The sequence below is a fragment of the Muscardinus avellanarius genome (genome assembly GCF_963383645.1).
Source record: "Muscardinus avellanarius genome assembly, chromosome: 14".
NCBI lineage: Eukaryota > Metazoa > Chordata > Mammalia > Rodentia > Gliridae > Muscardinus > Muscardinus avellanarius.
Window position 1 is genome coordinate 71,533,290 of NC_137800.1, and position 24,310 is coordinate 71,557,599.

Below are 24,310 nucleotides of genomic sequence, written 5' to 3' on the forward strand. Positions count from 1 at the left end.
AGTCTTTTCTAGGGACTCCTCTCTGAAAGGGTAAGAACATATTGATACAATAATTTGTGAAGTGGTTAAAACAATTTTTGATCTACTTGAAAAGGACTAAATGGTGATATTTCACTTGGAGATTGCTATCAGTAATACAAAAGTACTTGCTTTTCCTATTACATGTGGCTCAGAATCCTTGGCCAACACATATTTTCTAAAATGGTAATGATGTGAGCTGGGTGTAGTGGCGCGCACTGTAATCTCAGCATCTGGGAGGCTGAAACAGGAGGATCGTGGTTCACAACCAGGCTCAGCTACTTAGTAAGGTACTCTGCAACTCAGTGAGACCCTGTTTTAAAATAAAGAATAAAAAAATAGGGCTTGGGTGTAGCTCGGAGGTAGAATGCCCCTAGGTTCCATCCCCAGTACCGCCAAAAAAAAAAAAATAATAATAATAATAAATAAAATAATAATAAAAAAAAGCTGTAACTCTTTCTAAAACTTAGAAACTACATACAAAGGACAAAAACAATTTACCAATGTGGTTGGAATGGTGACATTGGTAATTTATCCTACAATGAGATGAAGGAATCCTCATGTGGTTTCTGCACTGTCCCAGCCTGTACATACCATGTGTGCATGTTGGGAGAGACAGAAAAGGTCCCTCAATGTCGCTGCTTCCAAACTGCTTACTCCAGAAGCCAGCTGTTTTAGTAAGAGAAGAAATGTGCTTCTCCAAGATGACCTCCTGTTGCCTGGGATTTGTTTCAAATAGAGATAGGTAGGCATGGGAATGTCTTCAGAAACAAAATTAATCAATCCAAATTAGGAAGATGCTGGCATTCCTGTCTTCTCATCTGAAAGGCCGACCACCTGAGCAGTCACAGGCTAAGGCGTGTCATCAACAGCCTGGGTTTCATTCCAAAAAGTGGATGCACCACTTGGATATTTAAACATCTTACAGGAGGAAAGTAGAGCACTCCTTCATATAAAAAGCAGGTGAAAACTAGGAGGATACAGACTTTGAACCACAGGCTGAAGTAGAGTTCCACCCTGAAAACCAGCAAGTTTTCTAGGTGGTGAAGCCACAAGTAGAATATTAATGCAGTTCCCAAGTCATGAGGGAAAAGAAGAAGGTGGGAAGAAGGAAGAGAAATCTAGCATTCTGAGAGGTGAGAGTCCCCATTACAATTATAATGCCTCATTAAGCAGCAAGATTTTCTAGCTGGAAGGCACATTAAAAATAACCATAACAATAATTTATAAAGTCACTGGAAATCAACAGAAAACACCCTCCTTCTGGTGTAGAAGTACAGCTGTAATATTAACATACTAACCAACCAAGCTGAAGCAACTCTCGGGCATGGAAGCAGCTGATGTGAAGGAGAGGGTCATTAGGTAGAGGAGCTGCTGCTCTGGGTTGAATTTCAATGATTCTTCAGCACTTAAGGCCATTGTGCCCTTTAAATGGAGACCCAGATCCTCCATGTGACAAGAGATTTAAATTGTAGAGAATTGTACAAACATCTGCTGTTGGTATGCACCACAAGTTAGACCAAGTCCATCGGTTCAGCTGAGTGGAGTCTTCAGTGTGTGGTCCACACCCCTCGGATACAGAGTCAACTGAACGAAGACGAGAGGAACAATTATGGAGTTCGCGACTTCTTTGCCTTGGTATTGTGCCCATAATTTGCATTAAAAATAAATAATATGCATTAAGTAAAAATCAGGATAAATTTGAAACAAAAAAATAAAGGAGGAAACAATCTGGTATTCTTAAGGCAAAACAATAGAAATCTCTTTAAATAAACACTTTATTATATCCACAGGCGATAAAATCCCAGAGCTACTGTTAGGCACGTAAATACAGACCCTGTAAGAAAAAAATAATTGAGAGTACTATTAGTTCTACTAACAGTTACCTGAAGAAATTTTTTTTTTTTTCTTTGCGGGTCTGGGGATGGAACCCAGGAGCATTCTACCTCTGAGCTACACCCCTGGCCCCATTTTTTATTCTTTATTTCAAAACAGGGTCTCACTAAGTTGCAGAGGGCCTAAGTAGCTGAGGCTGTCCGTGAACTGCGATCCTTCCGTCTCAGCCTCCCGAACGCTGGGATTACAAGCATGTGCCACCATGCCCAGCCCAAGAAACATGTCTTTTTAACACTGTATTAGGTATTATAAGTAATATGAAGGAGATCTGAAGTACAGAGACATCGATTTAATAAGAAAACACATTCATCTATCCACCAAGAACATAAAAAAAACCCCTAGGACCTGTGTTTGCTCATTGAGGAGCCATATTCATTAAAACACTTGCCTATTAAAAATCAAACCCCACACCTCAAAATTATCATCTTCAGAGTATAGATGTATCCAATATTCAAGAAAACTTTTGTTTTTTTATTTTTTTGGTGGTACTGGTGATGGAGCCCAGGGGCTTTTCTACCTCTGGGCTATACTCCCAGACTTATTTTATACTCTATTTGGAAACAGGGTCTCACTAAGTTGCTGAGAGCCTCACTAAGTAGCTGAGGCTGGCTTCGAACCTGTGTGATCCTCCTGTCTCAGTCTCTCAAGTGCAGGGACTACAAGTGTGTGCCACTACACCCAGCCCTGAAGAAAACTATTAAATAAAAGTTTAGAATCACAAAAACTCTGTAATCACAAACTGTGTGTGTGCCTGTGTATGTACATACATTATAAAATATGCATTAAAATGCATATTTTATTTTATTTATTTATTCTTCTTTTTTTTTTTTTTGGTGGTACTGGGGGTGGAACCCAGAGGCTTTCTACCTCTGGGCTATACTCCCAGACCCATTTTATATTTTATTTTGAAACAGGGTCTCACTAAGTTGCTGAGAGCCTCACTAAGTAGCTGAGGCTGGCTTCGAAACTGCGCAATCCTCCTGTCTCAGCCTCCCAAGCGCAGGGATTACAAGCGTGCGCCACCACGCCCGGCTTAAAATGCATTTTTTTTTCTTGGGTGGTACTGGGGTTTCTGGAAGCCCTTCTACCTCCGGGCTACACTCCCAGACCTATTTTATACTTTTTATTTGGAAACAGGGTCTCTTAAGCCAGCACGACTGGCTTCGAACCTGCGCGATCCTCCTGTCTCCGCCTCCCAAGCGTGGGGATTACAAGCGTGCGCCACCACGCCTGGCGTAAAATGCGTATTTTAAACAGTCAAATTTCACTAGGTGTGGTGATGTGTGTCTGTTATCCCAGAACTTGGGATACGGAGACAGGAAGACCCCGGGTCTGAGGCCAGCCTGAGCAACTAGTAAGACCCTGTTTAAAAATAAAAAATAAGCTGGATGTGGTGGCGCACGCTTGTAATCCCTGTGCTTGGGAGGCTGAGACAGGAGGATCGCAGAGATTCGAAGCCAGCCTCAGCTACTTAGTGAGGCTCTCGGCAACGTAGTGAGACCCTGTTTCCAAATAACATATAAGATAAGCCTGGGAGTATAGCCCAGAGGTAGAAACCCTCTGGGTTCTACCCCCAGTACCACAAACTAACTAACTAAATAAATAAAATAGGACTGAGGCTGTAGTGTTTATTTATTTATTTATTTTGGTACTGGTGTTTCTGGAAGCCCTTCTGCCTCCAGGCTACACTCCCAGACCTATTTTATATTATTTTAATTTGGAAACAGGGTCTCTTAAACCAGTGCGGCTGGCTTCAAACCTGCGATACCCTCCTGTCTCCGACTCCCAAGCGCGGGGATTATAAGCGTGCGCCACCACACCCGGCGCAAGGCTGTAGTGTTTAAAACATGTTATAGACAGAGTCTGTAATCTTATTATCTAGTGAGACTGGGTTTCAAAATAAAAAGTAAAATAAGGCTGTAGCTGTAGCTCAGAGGCAGAATGCCCCTGGGTTCAATCCCCAGCACCACAAATAAAATAAGTAGACAGAAAGCAGCTTACCTGCTAAATATTTGATAGTGTCAAGCTTGTGCGCCTCAAGCATGGTTTTGAGACCAGCAACCTCCGTCTCTATCTTCCTGTCTGTCTGGGTCAGGGCCCGGTCCTGCTGGGCATGCTTTCAAAACATAGATGTTCAGAGAATTAGAGAATCTGGGGTACTGTGCCCTCTGCCCTCAGTCCTGAGCTCCTCCTGGCAGGGAAGCCACAGGCAGCTGGGGTAAGGCTGGGGGCCTTGCTTTACTGTCAGTTCTGCCTTCCTCGGGGCACACTGCTCAGCCTAGGACCCTCAACGTTTAGGCCTCAACTTCCTTCTGATTAGAGAGAAGAAAAAAAAAAAACCTCTGTCCCTGCTTTCACCCAGGCTATTTAGAGAATCGATGTAATAATCTTTGTGAAAAGCTTCTATAAACCCCAGGCTGCGCAGTACAAGGCCAGCCGGTTCTCCCTGGCGATGAGTTTATCTTTTTTTTTTTTGGTACTGGGGATGGAATCCAGGGGCATTCTACCTCTGAGCATTATTCTACCTCCGAGCTACACCCCCAGCCTTACTTTTTATTCTTTATTTTGAAACAGGGTCTCACTGAGTTGCAAAGGGCCTCACTAAGTAGCTGAGGCTGTCCTCGAACCACAATCCTGCTGTCTCCCTATTGTGGGGATTACAAGCGTGCGCCACCACGCCTGGCTCGTCTCATCTTCTAAGTACCCCTAGCAAAAGACACAGAGTAAACTTGAAAGCTCTTTTGAGAAATGAATGTAGCCTTAGAAAATATGAAAGCAACGCAGCTTGCCTTGACAGTTTCTAGTCATACTTTCATAAGCTTTCTTCTTTCACAGTGTTCAAACATTAAGTGCTTCCTTAATATCAGGGGTTGGCCACTAAAGGCCAATTTGTGTCCTTCTCCAAATATAATACAGCTGAACAAGGTACACAGCCTTCTCAGCGGCAGTGAGTTGGCAGTTCGGCTGATGTCATAAAGACGTTATATAACTGCACCAATGCATGAAAACACTGAGAATCCTTTACGAAAACCTCAGAACTAAGTAGTTTCCTATGGCTACCAATTCAGGAAAGGAATAAGAAAACAAATGCTTGGACAAATGCAAGAGAATGCCAGAGAAATATTCCAAAATTCCAGAATTTTCTCACAGATGTCTCTTATAGGTTCCAGAGCTCCCAGATAAAACAGGATGGGTTTTGTGAGTGTGTGTACGCATGTGTGTGGGGTGCTGGGGGCTTGACTTAGGGCTTCATGAATGCTAACCATCTGCTCTACCACTATGCCCTACCCTAGCCCACGAGGAAATGTGGTATATGGAAAAGAAGCAATGTATGCCATAGATTATAACACCAAAGGACATTCCCATTCCTTATTATTTGTCAACTACTGAGGCTTAAACTTTCACTAAGATCATCAGCTATTTTGTTAAGTACAAAAAATTCCATGACACTCAACCCCTGGGGACATACCTGAAAGAACTAGAATTGGGGACTCAACATATATTTACACCCCCATATTCAATATAGCATTATCCACAATAGTCAAAACATGGAAGCAATTCCAGTGGTTTATTGATAGACTAATAAACAAAATGTGGTATATACATACAATGAAATACTATTCCACCTTAAAAAGGAAGAAATCTTGTCATTCATAACAACATGGGTAAATCTTGAGGACATTATGCTAAAAAGAAATAAGCTAGCCCCTAAAAGACAAATTCTATATGATTTTACTCATGTGAGTTTATCTAGAGTAGTCAAATGAATAGAGGGAGAAAGCAAAATGGGAGCTGCCTGGTGCTGTGGGAGGAAATGGCGAGTTAGTGTTGAAGGCACACAGTTTCAATTCTGCAAAATAAATGCCATCTGCCCATACAGAAAAATGGTTAAGACAGCAATTTCCATGCCATGTACAGTCTACCCCAATCTTCAAAAATCCTGTGACATAAAACTGCTTATCTTTTGTTGTTGTAACTGGGAAATTGAACCCAGGGGCATTCTATCTCCAAGTTATATGCCTACTCCCCCCGCCTCCACGTTTTAAATTTTGAAATAGGGTCTCACTAAGTTGCTAAGAGTTAAACTAAGTTGCTGAGGTGGGCTCAAACCTGCGACCCTCCTATCTCAGCCTCCCAAGTACTGAGATCATAGGTGTGGACCACAACATCTGGCAAAACGGTATATTTTTCTAAAACATATCCTTATAAAGAACAGTAACCATGCATGGGATGAAGCAGATATGAATAAATGGCAAAGAAAAGTCCAAGTTCCATTTCTTACCAATTCCACTATTTCTGTCCTCAATTCCAGCAGCTTCCTTTCGTTCATTGAAAACTGAAACAAACATTAACATGGGTCAGATCCAGATCTACTCCCTTCTCCTCTTCTCTGTTGCCTTAGATGTTCTAGTCTCAGCACTTCCTAGAACGTGTTAACACCAGAGAGCCACCTCTGAGCTAGAGCAGCCTGCCTACCTCTCTCTTTCTGTTATTTTAGCTTTCTTATTTTATACTCACTCATTGTTCTGGTATGTGGATTCCCCTTTGTCATCTGTCAGGGCTCTTTCTGCTATATTGTTCTTGTTTCATCTCTTTGCTTTGATGGCAAAGAGTCAACAAAACTGTACTGTCTCACTATTAAAACAGCATTTCCCGGGGCCAGTTTAGATGGAAGCTAGGTCACATGGGTTTTGCTTTGAGAGAATTGAAAACGGTGGAAAACCAATTCATGTCAGGGGCTATCCCATCCTAACTACAGGCAAAACAGGTGTTGACTTGAGGCTTAGAGAAAAGATGGAACAATGTAAAGTCGGGGAGAAAATAATAACCTGTGGCAAAGACACTGCATTGTGGCCATAAAATGCAACATAAGTACATAAATATGAAAAAGATAAGAAGCCATCACATTTGATTTAATAATGATAATAATAATAAGCCTGCTTGCACAGTCATAATCCACTGTTACTAAAGGAATTGACAAATTCTACTCAGAATTTTAATTTTTTTTTTTTGCCTTTGGCTACTAATGTCAGCGAAAGGATCTAGTACAGTTACTGGATGCTAAAATCAAAATCAGACAGCTCCTTAAGAGTGGCCATAGGACTTGATTGAGCAAAGGACAATTTGTAGTTTAAATGAAGATATTTAAGACCTAAATTAACATTATGCTTAGAGAAGATTAAGGCTTTGAAATACCTAGGATATTTCTAACTATAACATGTTTTCCATGCGACTACTGAAAGGATAGTATAAAAACAGAATTTCCTAAAAGTAAAAAAAAAAAAAAAACCCAGACTAGGTACTAGCTGCAAGACCAAACAAAGCTCTTTAAAATACCAGGGCTTCAGTTTCAGACCACAGTGCTATGTGTAAAACGACCACGAGAGGGAAGAATGGAGCTGGATTTTCAGTACACCTTAAGGCATCAACACTGATCATGCACAAGAGAAAAGCCTGTCTCGACACTGCTTAAAAAATAGCATATGTGGATCCATCTCTCTGAGCCCCCAAACATTTTATATGCCCCACTGCTTTTGAAACTGGAGGTAAATATAGCCACAGTAATTTAATATTATAACTACCAAGAGAAATAGGAAGCCAAATAACTCATCTTTGTCAATGTTTATGACCCACATATCAGCTGCACAACTCTACTACACGTAGTTTACTTAGGATACTTCAGAGAAACCCAAGTTTAGGATTACTAAGATCAATTTAGGTTAGTGAATCACACACACACACACACACACACACACATATGTACACACACACACACCCCAATATGGAAATATGTTTTAATTTTGCACTTCACTGTAGAATTTCATATTAGTAATTAAGATTACTTATCTGAGATAAATGATTTAACTTTTGTAAAATTAGGCCCTGTGGAGATTTTAAGTCAGGATTAAATAGAACAAGACTGAGTTAAATTTCCTTATTAATGCTTATGTAACATAATTAAGTATCTCTTAAACAAACAAAAATATTAAAACTCAATATGACCAAGATTTTAATTTTAATGTTACTTTTGAAAGCACCAAATTTGAGCCCTAATCCAAAATGTAGTTAAAGTTGTGTCTAGCACTGATAAACTGGTAAATATTTAACAGTACTTGTAACTTGTATATAAACTTAATACTTAACTGAGCATTCCATTCTGAAAAAAATTAATTTATAACCTACTTTTAATAAAGGAACATACCAATTCTTTTACTCTGCTCTTTTCTAAATTGAAGTCTAATTTGGTATCTGTTCGGACTCTGATCACTTCATCCTAGTAGGAAGGCAAACAACAAAGAGATCCAGAGTAAGAAAACCAAACCTCTGACACATGGAGCCTGGGCCTGCCTCCACCCCAGGGGCCTGCCGTGGAGGGAGGGAAGGGCGCAGTCAGAGGCGTCCAGCCAGGGCCTAATGATGCTGGGGACTCTGGATAAGCCATGTCCAAAGTCAGTCTAGTCTTAGGGAGCCCCAGTTATACAGACAAATAATCCCCTCTGCTGTCCAAGCCAGCCTAGGGCAGGTAGTACTGCTGTTTCATTTGTTTATGATAAGGGGTCTCGCTATGTTTTCAGGATGGCCTCAAGCTCCTGGGGCTCACGTGATTCTTCGTCTCAGCTTCCTACATAGCTGAGACTACAGACACTATTGTTGCTTTTAGGCTCAAAGATTATTCCCCATATAATCTCCTAAGTGGAATTATGAATGAATAAGGCAATTGCCTAGACAATTTTAGAAGGCAAAAATGGATTCAGGCCGGGTGTGGTGGCGCACGCTTGTAATCCCCGCACTTGGGAGGTGGAGACAGGAGGATCGCGCAGGTTCAAGAAGCCAGCCGCACTGGCGTAAGAGACCCTGTTTCAAAAATATATATAAAAAATAGGTCTGGGAGTGTAGCCTGGAGGTAGAAGGGCTTCCAGGAACCCCAGTACCACAAAAAAAAAAAAAAAAAAAAAGGATTCAAAGAGGAAAAATAATAAATTCTAGTTTAAATAAAGCCTTCTGTCTGAAACTCATCAAAATCTTTTTTTTTTTTTTTTTAACAGTCTTTCTTAAAAAAAAATCAACTGCTGGGCATTGTGGCAAATGCTTGTAATCCTAGTACTTGGGAGGCTTAAGACAGGAGGATCGCAGGTTTGCAGCCAGCCTCAGCTACTTAGTGATGTCCTGTTTCAAAATAAAGAATAAAAACAGGAGCCGGGCATGGTGGTGCACCCTTGTAATCCCAGCATTCAGGAGGCCGAGACCAGAGGATTGAGGTTTGCAGATAGCCTCAGCTACTTAGTGAAGTCCTCTGCAACTCAGTGAGACCCTGTTTCAAAATAAAGAATAAAAAATAGGCCTGGGGGTATAGCTCATAGGTACAACAATGCCCCTGGGTTCCATCTCCAGTACTGCAAAATAAATAAATAAAGAAAGAAAGAAATAAAATAAAATAAAAATAGGGCTGGGAATGTAGCTCAGAGATAAATGCCCCTGTGTTCCATTCCAAGTGCTAAAAAAAAAAAAAAAATAGCAAAAAAAAAGGCAACTTTTTTTTTAAAAAAGGGTTTCATGTGGCTATGTTAGAAACATTTTGATCTAAAATTATTTAATTCCTCCTCAAAACGAGTATTGCTAATGGATTTGGTTATAGACACTGGTGATTTATTCATTGTGTTTTCAACCAAAAAAGGGCTGAAGGTATAGCTTAGAAGTAAAATGTTCCTGGGTTCAATCTCCAGTACTAAAGAAAAAAAAGGAAAAAAAAAAAAAAAAGAATTAAAAGCCAGGCTTGGTGGTACGTGCTTGTAATCCCAGTATTTGGGAGGCTGAGACAGGATGATTGCATGTCACGGCCAGCCTCAGCTACTTAGTATATGTTTGAGGCATATTACACAAACATTTCACATAGAATTAAAATTTTAGCCAGATATGGTGGCACACACCTGTAATCCCAGTACCTGGGAGGCTGAGATAGGAGGATCACAGATTCAAGACCAGCCTCAGCAGCATAGTGACCTAGTGAGACTATTTCAAAACAAAAAAGGGCTGAGTATAATAGTTTGGAAGTAAAATGCTCCTGGGTTCATTCTCCAGTAATAAAGGAAAAAAAAAAAAAGAATTAAAAGCAGGCTTGGTGGTGCATGCTTGTAATCCCACTATTTGGGAGGCCGAGACAGGATGATTGTGGTTCATGGCCAACCTCAGCTACTTAGTGAGGCCCAGTCTCAAAATAAATAATAAAAAAATAGGGCTGGGGATATAACTCATACAGAGAATGCCCCTGAGTTTAATCCCCAGTATTGCAAAAAAGAAAAAGGATTTAAAATTTAAGAACATATAATTCTTTTTGATATTATATTTATTAAATTCAAATAATTACAAGCAAGCCAGAGAACAAGAAAGGGAATCTTACCATTACTTGTTGTTTTAACTGATGTAATTCAAGTTTTATTTTCTAAAAGAACAAGGATAAGTTTAGAAAGAGAAATTATAAAACTTGATAATCAACAAACATTACAATATGTATTTATGTACAAATGCTTCAACTTCTCTCATTTACCACAAACTGGAATACATTCAGAACTCAAATTAATTGACAGTCATAGTATCATGCATATGTAGCCCCTGCAATTAGTTTTAATTCATCATGGTTGTATGGAATTAGGAGCACAATTGTTTTTTTTAACATGTACATTTGCCTTCAATGACTCTGCTTTCTATAATACTATCTTCTTTGGTTTTTATTTCAACTAATTCTGCTCTCAAATAGCTGATTTTATCAAGGGCAACTCTGAGAGTTCAGACTTTATTGTTTTATTATAAGTTTTCTTATGGGGCTAAGATCAAGAGGCAATAAATGGCAGCCTCTTGGGGGGGCTTTTAAATAACTGAAAATAAAAGGAAGATGCAGAGAGGACGCTTACTTAAATGCTGACCCCACAGGCTACACTTAAAGGGAAAGGGATATTTTGCAGGAGCACTTATTCATAACAACCCAAAGTGGGAATAATCCTAATATATATCAAATTAAAACGATGTGGCATAGTCACATAATACTACAGACAATAAAACAGGGCTGACTGCCACAAGGCATGCTGTATGCTTCCATCAAATATGGTTCTAGAACAGGCAAAACTAGTTGGGACTGTGACGGAAGGGGCAGGAGGAAGACAGAATTCTGGGCGCTGGTGACATTCTGCCTCTTGATCTGACCAGCGGTGTCCACTCCAAGTTCACCGCGACACACTTATTTATGCCCTTTTGTATGTTTCGCTTTAATGTCTTAATGTAACAAATTTTATAAATGGCTCTGTAGTTTTACCTCATTTTCTGCTCTGAGGGCTGAAAATTCACTCTTCTCCAAAATAATCATATCTTTTTTTACATTAGCAATCTTAGACATTATTTGCTGAAGAGTGATCTCCTAGGAAAAGAGAAACAAAACATGTAATGCGGTCCAGCCTGGAAGTCCATCTTCTGGCATCCATACCTGCCATCATCTTAATGAGAAACTAGAAGAATGTGGACAAGAGGGGGGTTCAGTAAGGTCACCCATGATTTCAAAATGAGAAAATGAAAAGAACAAAAACACACATGGGCTTCATTACCAAGTGAGTCACAGTTAATGGGTTACAGTCTGTGGACTCAAGAACCTGATGCTATAATACTACAATTCTAGCCACAGCTCCATTTATTCAAGTGCCCCTGACCAGAACAGGCAGTTTTCAAGCACTGTGAGCTTTCAAGTATGAGTCTATAATAGTTGACTAAATTGCCTTGAAATATATTTTATGTCACTGTAATTTGTTGCCTCTTAACTATGGTTGAAATAACTATATACTTTTTAATCAAACATTATCCAAAAATTACATTAATACTTAATACAAATAATATCTCACTTTCAGGTTTTGAATATGCTAAACCACAGGGACCAAGTTCACCTGCTGCATCTTGGTGACCATGTCTTTGTAGACGATCTCCATGTTGGCCTCCATGATCTTGACCAAGGCAGAGACAATGATTTCTGCTTGTTGAGTAGTAAACCCTAAGCAAGCACACAAACAAATACAATCATATACAGAAGACATATAGCCATAAAAATAGGCCACAGCAAATTAATACATGCCCATGAAGGTCTGAATTCAGAAGCGAGAGGAAAGCAGCGTGGTGGATAGGTGTGGAGAGACTGGAGACGAGTATCTGTCACTCTGACTAGTAAGAAACCTTAGCCTGTGTCTCCCTAGCTCAGTGAGGTGGCTGGGCGGACGACCGCTAACATCCTTCCTAGCTGTCAATCATGTTCCTATCATGTCTCCTATCATCCTTCCTATTATGTCTCCAGAGAATGTTTAATGACACAGCAGTACCTACATTCAATGTCAAGTGAAAAAAGCAAGTCTCAAAATTTTAGATGCCAAGGATTGTTTCTGTAAAGTTTTGGGGGGTTTGATGGGAATGAAACCCAGGGCCTTATAATATTAGGCATGTACTCTAACCTAAGTTACACCCCCAGATTGTTCTGTAATTTAACAAAGATTCAGGACAATTTTCCCCCCATGGTACTAGGGATTAAACAGAAGGACATTCTATCTCTAAGATACACCCCAGCCTTTTTAGATTTTTATTTAAAATAGGGTCTTGCTAAGTTGCTGAGCGTCTTACTGAAGTGTGGAGGCTGTCTTCAAACCTGCATTTCACTTGTCTTAGCCTCTCAAGTATAGGGATTACAGCTATGTGTTACCATGTCTGACAATTTTTATTTTCTTCTTTATATTTATTTAAGTTGTCTAAATTTTCTACAGTGGTCAATTTTCTTAATTTTAAAATGTATGTTATTAAAATAATATGCCTAACTAGAAAAATCTCAACATTTCATATCCATTTTAAAGTAGTCAAGAGCTGGGCGTGGTGGCGCCACACGCCTGTAATCCCAGCACTTGGGAGGCTGAGACAGGAGGATGGCACAGGTTCGAAGCCAGCCTCAGCTACTGAGTGAGGCTCTCAGCAACTTAGTGAGACCCTGTTTCTAAATAAAATGTAAAATAGGTCTGGGAGTGTAGCCCAGAGGTCCAGGAACCCCAGTACTGCCAAAAAAAAAAAAAAAAAAAAAGTCAGAGAGAAAGCTGGGCGTGATGGTACACACTTGTAATCCCAGCATTTGGGAGCCTGAGACAGGAGGATTGTGGCTCAAGGCCAGCTTCAGCTACTTAGTGAGGCCCTTTGCAACTCAGTGAGACCCTGTTTCAAAATAAAGAACAAAAAATAGGGCTGGGGGTATAGCTCGCAGGTAGAGTGCCCCTGGGTTCCATCCCCAGTAGCCCCCCACCCCCCAAAAAAGTCAGAGAGCAATACAAGAAACCAAATGGTACCAGGAGAAGTCGCTGCCTGAGGGGGAGAGTATTACCATTTTCTTCCAGGAGGCACACCAAGGCATGGGTGTCAAAGAAGAGCTTCCTATTCCCACCAGAGGTGAAATCTCCCCTTTTCTGCTCCAGCTGCAGGTGCTCTGCAGACAGGCTCAGCTCTGGAAGAAAAAGAAGGTTCAAAACAGATTTAGTGGTAATGTTATGCTGCCCTAATCTTGTACTGCCTAGGTGACCCGGTGGAAGTTGTAACCAGCCCAGATCTTATCTTGGAGGAACAATGCCTGAAGGCCATGTTCCCTTTCCGGTGAAAAGCTTGAGCCACCAGAGTGACCCCAGACAACTCCCACCTTCATTACAAACCATCTGCATGTAGAGTGACACTCCTCCATGAGCCAGGGCGTTCAAAATTGCCCTTGACTAAGAGTAGAAAGAACCATAAAAGAAGCAAAAAGAGGTCGTGTCTGATTTCCTAAAAATCTCCACCCATTCCCAGAAAAGACATGAATATTCCTTTCCTTGATTAGTCTATCCCTCCCCCTTACTTCTTTAACACTTTATATACAAACTCTGTATATATGAATTTGCAAGTTCATGTCACACTTCTCACTCTAGATAAAAGCCTCCTTCCCTGCATAGTGCTAGATTTTGTTACTGATTCCACAACTTCAAGACAGAAAAAGAACCCAGCTCCCAGGATAATAAATTATTAACAGTAAGACAGTTAAGCACCCTGAAAAAATAAGGCTGTGTGTGTGTGTTGCTAAGAATGGAATCCAGGGCCTCTAGTATGCTAGGTAAGCACTTTCCACTGAGCCACACCAGCACCCTATCTTTTTTTTTTTTTTCCAACAGCTTTAAAAACATATTATTTGCAGGGCGTGGAGGTGCACGCTTGTAATCCCAGCATTTGGGAGGCTGAAACCGGAGGATCGCTGTTCGCTGACAGCCTCAGCTACTTAGTGAAGCCCTCTGTAACTTAGACCTGTTTCAAAATAAAGTATAAAAAATAGGGCAAGGGGCGTAGTTTGGAGGGCAAATGCCTCTGGGTTCCATTTCCATCCCCAGACAGACCCACAAAAAAACAAAAAACAAAACAAAACAAAAAACCAAAAACAAACCACCCCACATTATTCACATACTATACAATCAAACCATTTGAAGTGCAAAATTTGTTTTTAGTATATCTACTGAGTTGTGCAACCATCCCCACATTCAGTTTTAGAATACTTTCTTCATAGTTGGGCATGGTGGCAAAGCTTGAAATCCCAGCATTTGGGAGGCTGAGACAGGACTGCAGGTTTTCAGCCAGCCTCAGCTTTAGTGAGGCCCTCTGCAACTTAGTGAGACCCTAAAATAAAGAATAAAAAAAAAATAGGGCTGGGGGTGTAGCTTGGGGATAGAATGCCCCTGAGTACAATCCCCAGTATTGTTAAAAAAAAAAAAAAAAAAAAAAGGAATACTTTCTTCTCCCCCAAAGAAAAGTATACCCCTCATCCATCGCCCTCCAATTCCCTCAGCCCTTCTCTACTCCTCTCCGGCCATAAACAACTACTGATTTAGTGTATCTACTGCTTGCCTACTCTGATCTCATATAAACGGAATCATGTAATATGTTGCCTTGTGAACACCTTCTTTCAGTTGTTAGCATGTTTTCAAGGGTCATCCGTGTTGTAGAATGCATCCCAACTTTCTTTATGTTCTATTGTATGGCTACACCAAATTTCCACATGGACTGGTTCCACTTTTGGGCTATCAGGAAGAATCCCATAGACGGGTATGTCTTCATTTCTTTTGAGTATCTGCCAAGGAATAGAACTGCTGGATCCCACGGTAACTATGTCTGGTTTGGGAACTGCCAGATTGTTTTCCAAAGTGGCTGCACTGCTTTACACTTTCTTTCTTTTTGTGAACCCAAGGGAATTCTACCTCTGAACTATACCCACGGCCCTATTTTTTTTTTTTTTTATTTTCAAATAGGGACTCATTTGAAAATGAGGCTGGTCTGAACCTGCAATCTTCCAGTCTCAGCCTCTCAAATCCTGGGATTACAGGTGTGCCCCACCATACCTGGCCCTACTTTACATTTTCACTAGCAGTGCTAAGAGGCTTCCAACTTCCCCACAACCTTATTAGCAATTGTAATTGTGTTTTAAAAAATTATTATCATCCAGGCATGGTGGTGCTTGCCTGTAATTCCAGTATTTGGGAGCTGAGACACGAGGATCGCAGGTTTGTGGCCAGTTTCAGCATCTTAGAAAGGTTCTCTAAATTAGTGAGCCAAGTTAGCTTGGGAGTAAAATGTCCCTGGATTCAATCCCTAGTATCCCCCCCCCAACAAACAAAATACCCCAAAACAAAAAACACCAATAAGCAATTTAACCAGTAAGAAGTGGTCTTTGTGGTTTTGATTTGCATTTCTTTGGTGGGGCATCTTTTCGTGTGCAAAAAAAAATGTATAGATCAATTTGGGGAGTACTGCCATGTTAATAGTATTATATATTCAGATCAACAAATATGGTAAATCATCCCATTTATTTAGGTCTTTAATTTCTTCAGTGTTTTGTAGTTTTCTGATTGTTTTATGCCCCCCCCCCTTTGGTGATCCTGGGGATTGAACCCAGGGGCATTTTACCTGCGAGCTATACTCCCAGCCCCATTTTTTATTCTTTATTTTGAAACATGGTCTTACTGAGTTGCAAAGGGCCTAAGTAGCTGAGGCTGTCCTTGAACCCCAATCCTCCTATCTCAGCCTCCCAAATAATGGGATTACAAGTGTGTGCCCACCATAACTGGCTTGTTTTATGCCCTTAAGAAAATATTTCTAAATATTTTATTCTTTTTGCTGTTATTTTATTTAATTATTATTATTATTTTGTGGGTCTGGGAATGGAACCCAGGGGCATTTGACCTCTGAGCTACATCCCCTGCCTTATTTTTTATTCTTTATTTTGAAACAGGGTCTCACTAAGTTGTGGAGGGCCTCACTAAGTAGCTGAGGCTGTCCACGAACCATGATCCTCCAGTCTCAGCCTCCCGGATTCTGGGATTACAAGCATTATTTTATTTTATTAATTTATTTATTTTTTAATTTTTTGGTGGCACTGGGGTTCCTGGAAGCCCTTCTACCTCCGGGCTACACTCCCAGACCTATTTTTTACTTTTTATTTGGAAACAGGGTCTCTTAAGCCAGCACTGCTGGCTTCGAACCTGCGTGATCCTCCTGTCTCAGCCTCCCAAGCACAGGGATTACAAGCGTGCGCCACCACGCCCGGCTACAAGCATTATTTTAAATGGAATAATTTTCTAACTTTCATTTTCAGATCATTTATTCATAAATAATATTTTATATATTTTCTTGTGATGCCTTTGTAAAAGCCCATCTTTAGATAGATGTACCCCCCCCATTTTTTTGTGGTATGAGGATGGATCCCAGGAGCATTGTACCTCCAAGCTATAACTCCAGCCCTATTTTTTATTCTTTATTTTGAAACAGGGTCTCACTAAATTGCGGAGGGCCTCACAAGTTGTTGAGGCTGGCCAAGAACCTGTGATCCTCTCGTTTCAGCCTCTCAGGTACTTGGATTACAAGTGTGAGTCACCACGGCTCAGTGAGAGATGTGTTCTAAAAGTCTTTACTTTTTTAAAGAATTGTCATACATATAACAGAAGATTCAACCCAATTTGTAAACTTCTTGTTTCAAGGTACTTATTTGAGGCTAGGAATGTCACTCACTGATAAAACCCTTGCCTAACAAATGGGAAGCCCTAGGTTCTATCCCTAGTACTGCAAAAGAGACAGAAAAAAAGATACTTATTCGAGGAGGTAATATAATACCACTACAATGGTTTCCTGGCTTTTGCATTTCATAAACTACTAAGTATTTTTTTTAATTGGAATAACATTTGGGTTGCCAAATTTTAATTTTGTCAAGAAAGGATATTTATTTATTTTTCAGTACTGGGATGGAACCCAGGATCACTGTACCTCCGAGCAACACTCTCGGCCCTATTTTTTTTAGTCTTTATTTTGAAATAGGGTCTCACTGAGTTGCAAAGGGCCTCACTAAGTAGCTGAGGCTGGCTTTGAACCTGCACAATTCTGTCTCAGCCTCCCAAGTGCTGGGATTACAAGCATGAGCTGCCATGACCAGCCAAGAAAGGCTATTTAAACATAATAGTTTCTTAGTGTTACCATCATACTAAAAATATATGTTTTAACCAAAAAGGAAAATAAAAAAGTTGGGACAATCTAAAATAAAGAACTTTCATTTAAATTTAGTACAGGTAGTGATATGAAAATCTCAAGCCGGGCGTGGTGGCACACACTTGTAATCCCAGCATTTGGGAGGCTGAGACCTGAGGATAGCGGTTCGCGGACAGCCTCAGCTACTAAGTGAGGCCCTCCACAACTCAGTGAGTCCCTGTTTCAAAATAAAGAATAAAAACTTGGGCAGGGGGTGTAGCTCGGAGGTCAAATGCCTCTGGGTTCTATCCCAAACCCGCAAAAAAAAAAAAAAAAAAAAAAAAAAAAAAAAAAAAAAAGAAAGAAAGAAAAAGAAAAAAAAAAATCTCACTACATATTTGTCCTTACTCTTCCAATTTTGCCATGGACTGGCAAATACCCTACAAGAGCAAAAGTCATTTACTAACTCAAAGATCAAAGGTCCTTCAAATGGGCCTTCTGAATGACCAGAAAGATACTTCAGCTAATTGACTACTACTCTCTGTCCTTCATTCCTAAACACACTAAAAGACAACTGCAAGTAAGTAAAATATGTGACATACAGGCCTCTATGGGTCTGGTGCTTCTTTCTGTGCAGCCCATGGTCACCATCAGTATCGAGGTTAGACCAAGAGATGACTGATACTTGTGTTAGCACCGTCTGCTGATTGACAAAATACAACGACTTAGGTGTTTGATGATAAAATTCGGCCCATATATTCAAGGAACCACTGGCCCACCACAAGGTCCTTACCCAGGAGTACAAAGGTCTTCATATTTTAGCCCACACATTTCCTTTCAGCTTTCTAGGAGCCTAAGCTATTTTATTTCCTGCACTCACAGGCCTGCAGGTTGGCTTGCTCCCTTTTCCTGTTACCATTTTAGCATCCTTTCATGCCCTTCATCCAACTGGGCAGTTTACTAAGCATATACCTTAGGATCCAGGCCTGCCATTACGTTACACTTCAAATTTCTTTTTGCCTCCTCCACCACCCAGGTAAAGGAGCATCCTTTATTGCTCCCTTACCTGTGCTTTCAGCTTGGTACAGGTAGCTCTCTATCACAGCACTTAAAATACTTTATTTCCTTATCTTTATTATCTGTTAGTCCAAGATGCTCAAGAACAAACAGTCTTACTCATTTTTATTTTTAGCATCTAGCAGAGGGCCTGGCATACAGTAAGCCAGGAGTACTATCTTACTTTTTTGTAACTGAACTGTGATGATCTGAATTATGACACTGTCTAGAAAGAAACTCCTTTTTCTTCTTCACCTCAGGCCTTCCTTTTTCATATGAATTAGGACCTCTTTTTTCATCATTTGATTACAGTTCTAAGCCTAGAATTAGCTTCCACAGAAGACACCAAGATGCCTCCCCAAGACACAACAGACCTAGCTCGAGAACGGTGAGTGAATAAGGAAATGAATGAGAGCGTTTCTCAAGGGCCCTCTCAGGCCTCGTCACCTGCTGGTCATGGAGCTTCAACACATGAAAGAAGTCTAGAATGGTTTGTGATGCTAGTCCCAAATTCCTTACTTCTAGTAACAAAAGAATCTTTTTTTCTGTGTGTGTGTGTGTGTGTGTGTGTGTGTGTGTGTGTGTGTGTGTTACTAGGGATTGAATCCAGGGGTGTTCTACCTCCCAAATACACCCCTATCCCTTTTTATTTTTTGTTTTGAAACAGGGTCTCACTAGATTGCTGAGAATCTTGCTAAATTGCTATCCTGTCCTTGAACTTGAGATCCTGTCTCATCCTCCCAAGTTGTGGGATTACAGGCATGTGCCACCACGCCCAGCTGACTCATGTGATTTAAAACATAACCTCCTCACCCCCCACCAAAAATATTACAAAATAAAACAAACAATCCTGCCACTATGCTTTAGCGAGAGCCGATGTCGATTTGGACACTACAGATGTTTTTTTTCTTTTTCTTTCTCTTTTCCTCAAATGACTAGAACCAGAAATAGCAAGCCCATTTCAAAGAAACACTGCTTGTTGAAAAGTGGAGCAAAGGGCTGGCCACTTGCAACTGGGCACTCCACCCCGCGGAGGGAAGGGAAAGCCACCTTGTCTTCAGTCCAAAGGCAACACCTGAGGACAGCTGCACTGTGAAATCCCACTAATAACCAGGAAGTAATTAAACCAAGCTGTGTGGAAGTAATAGTATAATATGAAATTCTCCTTTCTGGAGACCTTTAGCATATCAAAAGACTAGTTAAAACCCACAATTATAAAAGAGGCCTGAAGTTAGCTGTGTATAAGAGCAAACATCCTTAAGTAGTACTGAGAATCTCAGGCACCAAACCAACCACTGGGATGGAAATAAACAAAAATGCTCATGTGCTGATGAATAAAGGGCATGCATACATACATTCTACACGCCCCCCCCCAACCAGCCCAATTTTTTTTTTGTGTGTGATACTAGGGATGGAACCCCTTTAGGCTACACTCCCAGACCTATTTTCTATACTTTTATTTGAAAACAGGGTCTCTGAAGCCAGCGAGGCTGGCTTTGAACCTGTGCGATCCTCCTGTCTCTGCCTACCAAGAGCGGGGATTACAAGTGTGTGCCACACCCGGTGTATGTGTGTGTGTATATGTGTATATATATATATATAAAATTTTTTTTTTGGAAACAGGGTCCCAATAAGTTGCTGAGGATGTCCTCAAACCTGGGATCCTGTTTCAGCCTCACATGTACTGAGATTACAGGTGAGTGCCACCATGCCATCACACCTGGCTTCACACCTGCTTCTTTAATTGTGTCTCTGCTGTTTCCCTGTTTTTAATGCATCCATCCCCATCTTCTGACTTTGAAGAATAAGGTCTCTGACACTAAAACGACAGAATCAGTTTGCTGATATTAATGTTAGCAAACCAATGAGAAAGAAACCCTCCATTTGTCCCACAGTCTTGAATTACGGGAGGGAAACAAACTGGAAGTTACCAGTTTGTCAAAAGAGAAACGAAAGGCCGACTATGGAAATAAAGACCAAACCTGTCAGTAACCCCTACATACTGCAGGCCACTGACAGCGCAATGCTCATTCCCAGTCTTGATGTATAAAACTTCTTTTCTCTGGGCATGGTGGCATACCCACCTGTAATCCAGCTTCTTGGGAGGAAGAGACAGGAAGATTGCAGGTTCAAGAACAGTCTCAGCAATATAGTCAGGCTGACAGCAACCTAGCATGCCTTTTCAAAACAGAAAAATAAAACAAGAGGTGGGGGTGTCGCTGGGAGGTAGAATGCCTTTTGGTTCAATAGAATACTACCGCCAACAAAACAAAAACAAAACAGAAACTTCCTTCACCTTGTTTTCTACTAATCACTTTATCTCCCAGCCAAGAGCATTCTTAAATTTGAGATGCAGATATTTATTGAACATTTCTGCTAAAAAAATATGATAAAAGTGTGGTTATTGATGGTCATAAATGGGTATGTAGTATAGATTACCCAGTGATATGTATACCAAGGTTGTGGATTAGCTGGTATGATGTTTTTATCAACAATTTTATTGGAGCAAATTTAAGCCTGTTTCCTTTCCTAATCTCCTGTGGACAGTTATCTCCTTCAAGTATTTAATCAAATCATTCCTTACTCAATGAAATCGATTAGGCTCACCCTATTTGTATTCACAACTGGAGAGCCACACCAATTCTCAATCCTAACCACCTCTATTTTTTCTATAGCATTTATCAAATTACTTATATATAAAAATTATATATGCAAAAAGTATACATGAACCCGGCCATGGTGGTGCAGGCCTGTAACCTCAGTACTTGGGAGGCTGAGACAGGAGGATCACAAGTTTCAATCTAGCCAGCCTCAGCAATTTAGCAAGACTCTCAGCAATATATGGAGACCTTGTTTAAAAATTTAAAAAGGCCGGGAGTGGTGGCGCACGCTTGTAATCCGAGCACTTGGGAGGCTGAGACAGGAGGATCACACAGGTTCGAAGCCAGACTCAGCTACTTAAGTGAGGCTCTCAGCAACTTAGTGAGACCCTGTTTCCAAATAAAGTATAAAATGAGTCTAGGAGTGTAGCCAGGAGTAGAAAAGCCCCTGGGTTCCACTCCCAGTACCACACAAAAATAAATAAAATAAATAAAAAGGAGCCAGGCGTGGCGGCGCAGGTTTATAATCCCAGCACTTGGGAGGCTGAGACAGGAGGATAGCGGTCGAGGACAGCCTCAGCTACTACTTAGTAAGGCCCTTTGCAACTCAGTGAGACCCTGTTTCCAACTAAAGAATAAAAAATAGGGCTGGGGGTGTAGGTCAGAGGAAGAACTAGAAGAATGCTTTCGGGATCAACCCTCAGTACCACAAAATAAGCAAATAAATAAGTAGGGCTGGTGACGCAGCTCAGAGGCAGAATGCTCTAGGGTTCAAGTCCCAGTACCAAAACAAACAACCCCAAAACCCAGCATATAAGTGTGTGTGTGTGTGTGTGTGTGTGTGTGTGTGTGTATACATGCTTCGCTTTATATATGTGCATATATACATGAAGTGCATATATGTGCATATACACACACCAGAACCCCAGCCTATGTACACGCACACGCACGCACACACATATATACAAATTATCCGCACATACCTACACAAACATATATGTTTCTTGCATCTCCTCTACTAGAATTAAGCTCCAGAGGGAAAAGATTTTGCTGACCACGGTAGTGCAACAACTAGAAAAGTGCCGGGCACAGAACAGGCGCTGGTGCTTGCAGAAGGCATCCACCCGCCCAGCAGTCTGCAGCCGCTCGGCGGCCCGTCCGTCTTCCCGCCCGGGCTCGGCCCGCACACGTGCTCGGCCTGCTGACAGCGGCTCGGCCCGGGCGGGAGGCGCCGAGCCCGGGGCTGACCCGCCCGCCCGCCCGGCTCACCTCTGCGCGGGGCGGCGAGCGCGGCGGGCCCGGGGCCTGGGGGGCGGCGGGCGGCCGGGCTCCTCCACGCGCCCCCGCGCGCGGCCGGGGACCCTGCGCGCTCCCGGTCGGCCAGCGGCCTGCGCGGGGCGGCGGCGGCCAGGCGCGGGGGCGGCGCGAGCAGCAGGAGCAGCAGCGGCGAGGCGCGGGCCCCCAGCCCTCCGGGCAGCGGGCGCAGGCAGCGGCGGGCCGCGGGCAGGAAGGGCAGGAGCCGCCGGGGGGCCGGCGAGCGCTTCGGCCTCTCGCCCGCCACCGAGCCGCAGGCCATCCCCGAGCCGGTCACTGGCCCGGGCGCACGCTCCTGAGGCTGGCGCGCGGGCCCGGCCGGAGCTCCACGGCGGGAGCGAGCGGGGGCGGCAGCGCGGGCCCGCCCTTTCCCGACGGGCGCGCGCCCCGGGGCGGGGCGAAGCGGACAGGGGCCACGCCCACTTTTAAATCACGTCCAATAACAGGCCACGCCTCGCGTGGTCACGCCCCCGGGAGGCGGTGCCGCGCCTCTGGGCGTTCCCGGAGCTGAGTGGCCACGCGGTTGCTATCTTTTGCATATTCATTACGCTGCTGCCCTTAAAAACCCTAAGGACACCGCCGCCCTCGGGAGTCCTCTGAAAGTTCTTGGCTACCAAGCTTTGCTGTATTTTACTGATTAACTACCCCAGTCCTAAGTCCCCCGAAGTGTGGCTTTTTAGGGTGTATTTTAAGGGATTATTAACAGGGCCTAGGGAACAGCGCTTGCATAGTAAATACTTCTAAAGGTTAAACTTTCAGAGCTTTTGTTCCCGGATTAGAGCAGCATAGACAAGAGAAAGTCCCAGTCTGGGAATTTAAGACAAGCGGCAAGAATGTTAAATGAGACGTACTGGTATAATGAAAGAATATTTGAGCCAGGCAGTGTTTGGTTCGGTAAACCTTCTGAATGCCTGTTGCGGCTATCACAGTCACCTGGAGACGTTTGTGGAATGAATGAGTGAAATGCACAGGGCAGCTGACTCGGGGACACAAAACCCAGAGGGATCCTTGTTGCGTGCTCTCCCTCGTACACACACAGGATGAGTGTACTATGTATGAGCAATGAGGAAGGTACAGACGGCTGAGGACGCGTATATTTGTGGAAGATATGCAAGTGTCTGTCAAGTTATAAAGGATTTAAAAAACAAGGTGCAAGTCAGACACAAAAGGTTACTAGGAGTATATATTTGTAAATTTGGTAGGGAAAGCAATTTAGCAGTCTGTATGGATCAACATAAATTTCAAAATCATAAATTTTGCTCAAAACACACAACTCTACAAATTTAACTGAAGAGAATAATTCAAAATACCAAAAACCTACTAGATTATGCCCTAGGAACTTATTTTTATAGGTTAAAATGTGGATCCTTGGTAATTTCCTCTGGATTCATTCAATATATGCACAAAATGCTCATGTCATAATTTATGATTGTGAAAAAGTAGACCAACTTAGTGCCTGACATCAAAGATAGAGTTAAATAACTCTAGCACAAACATACTTTTTTTTTTTTTTAATTGGTTCCAGGGGTTTCTATCCCCGGAAACCAGGGGCATTCTACCCTATAAAAAATGGCCTAGCTATACCACTAGCTTATTTATTTAGTTAGTTATTTTATTTGGAAACAGGGTCTCACTAGGTTGCTGAGAACCTCACTAAATTGCTGAGGCTAGCTTTGAACCTGTTATCTTCCTGCCTCAGCCTCCCTAGTACTGGGATTATAGGTGTGCACCACCATGCCCAGCACTAATGTAGTTTTAAAAATTGAGGTATAGTAGGCTGGGTGTGGTGGCGCACACTTGTAATCCCCGCGCTTGGGAGGCTGAGACAAGAGGATCACACAGGTTCGAAACCAGCCTCGGCTACTTAGTGAGGCTCTCAGCAACTTAGTGAG

At 42.0% G+C, this 24,310-nt stretch overlaps 1 protein-coding gene across 1 annotated transcript; it reads right to left on the reverse strand.

Moving 5' to 3' along the window:
• Positions 1-1,799: 1,799 nt before the first annotated feature.
• MCUR1 (mitochondrial calcium uniporter regulator 1) lies at positions 1,800-22,680 on the reverse strand (the record flags this gene model as incomplete). Its single annotated transcript, XM_080709891.1, has 9 exons — positions 1,800-1,855; positions 3,916-4,030; positions 6,197-6,250; positions 8,117-8,188; positions 10,313-10,354; positions 11,222-11,323; positions 11,841-11,944; positions 13,304-13,423; positions 22,374-22,680. The coding sequence occupies 9 exons, from the start codon at positions 22,678-22,680 to the stop codon at positions 1,800-1,802; spliced, it is 972 nt and encodes a 323-aa protein (XP_080566017.1).
• Between the last annotated feature and the right edge of the window lie 1,630 nt (positions 22,681-24,310).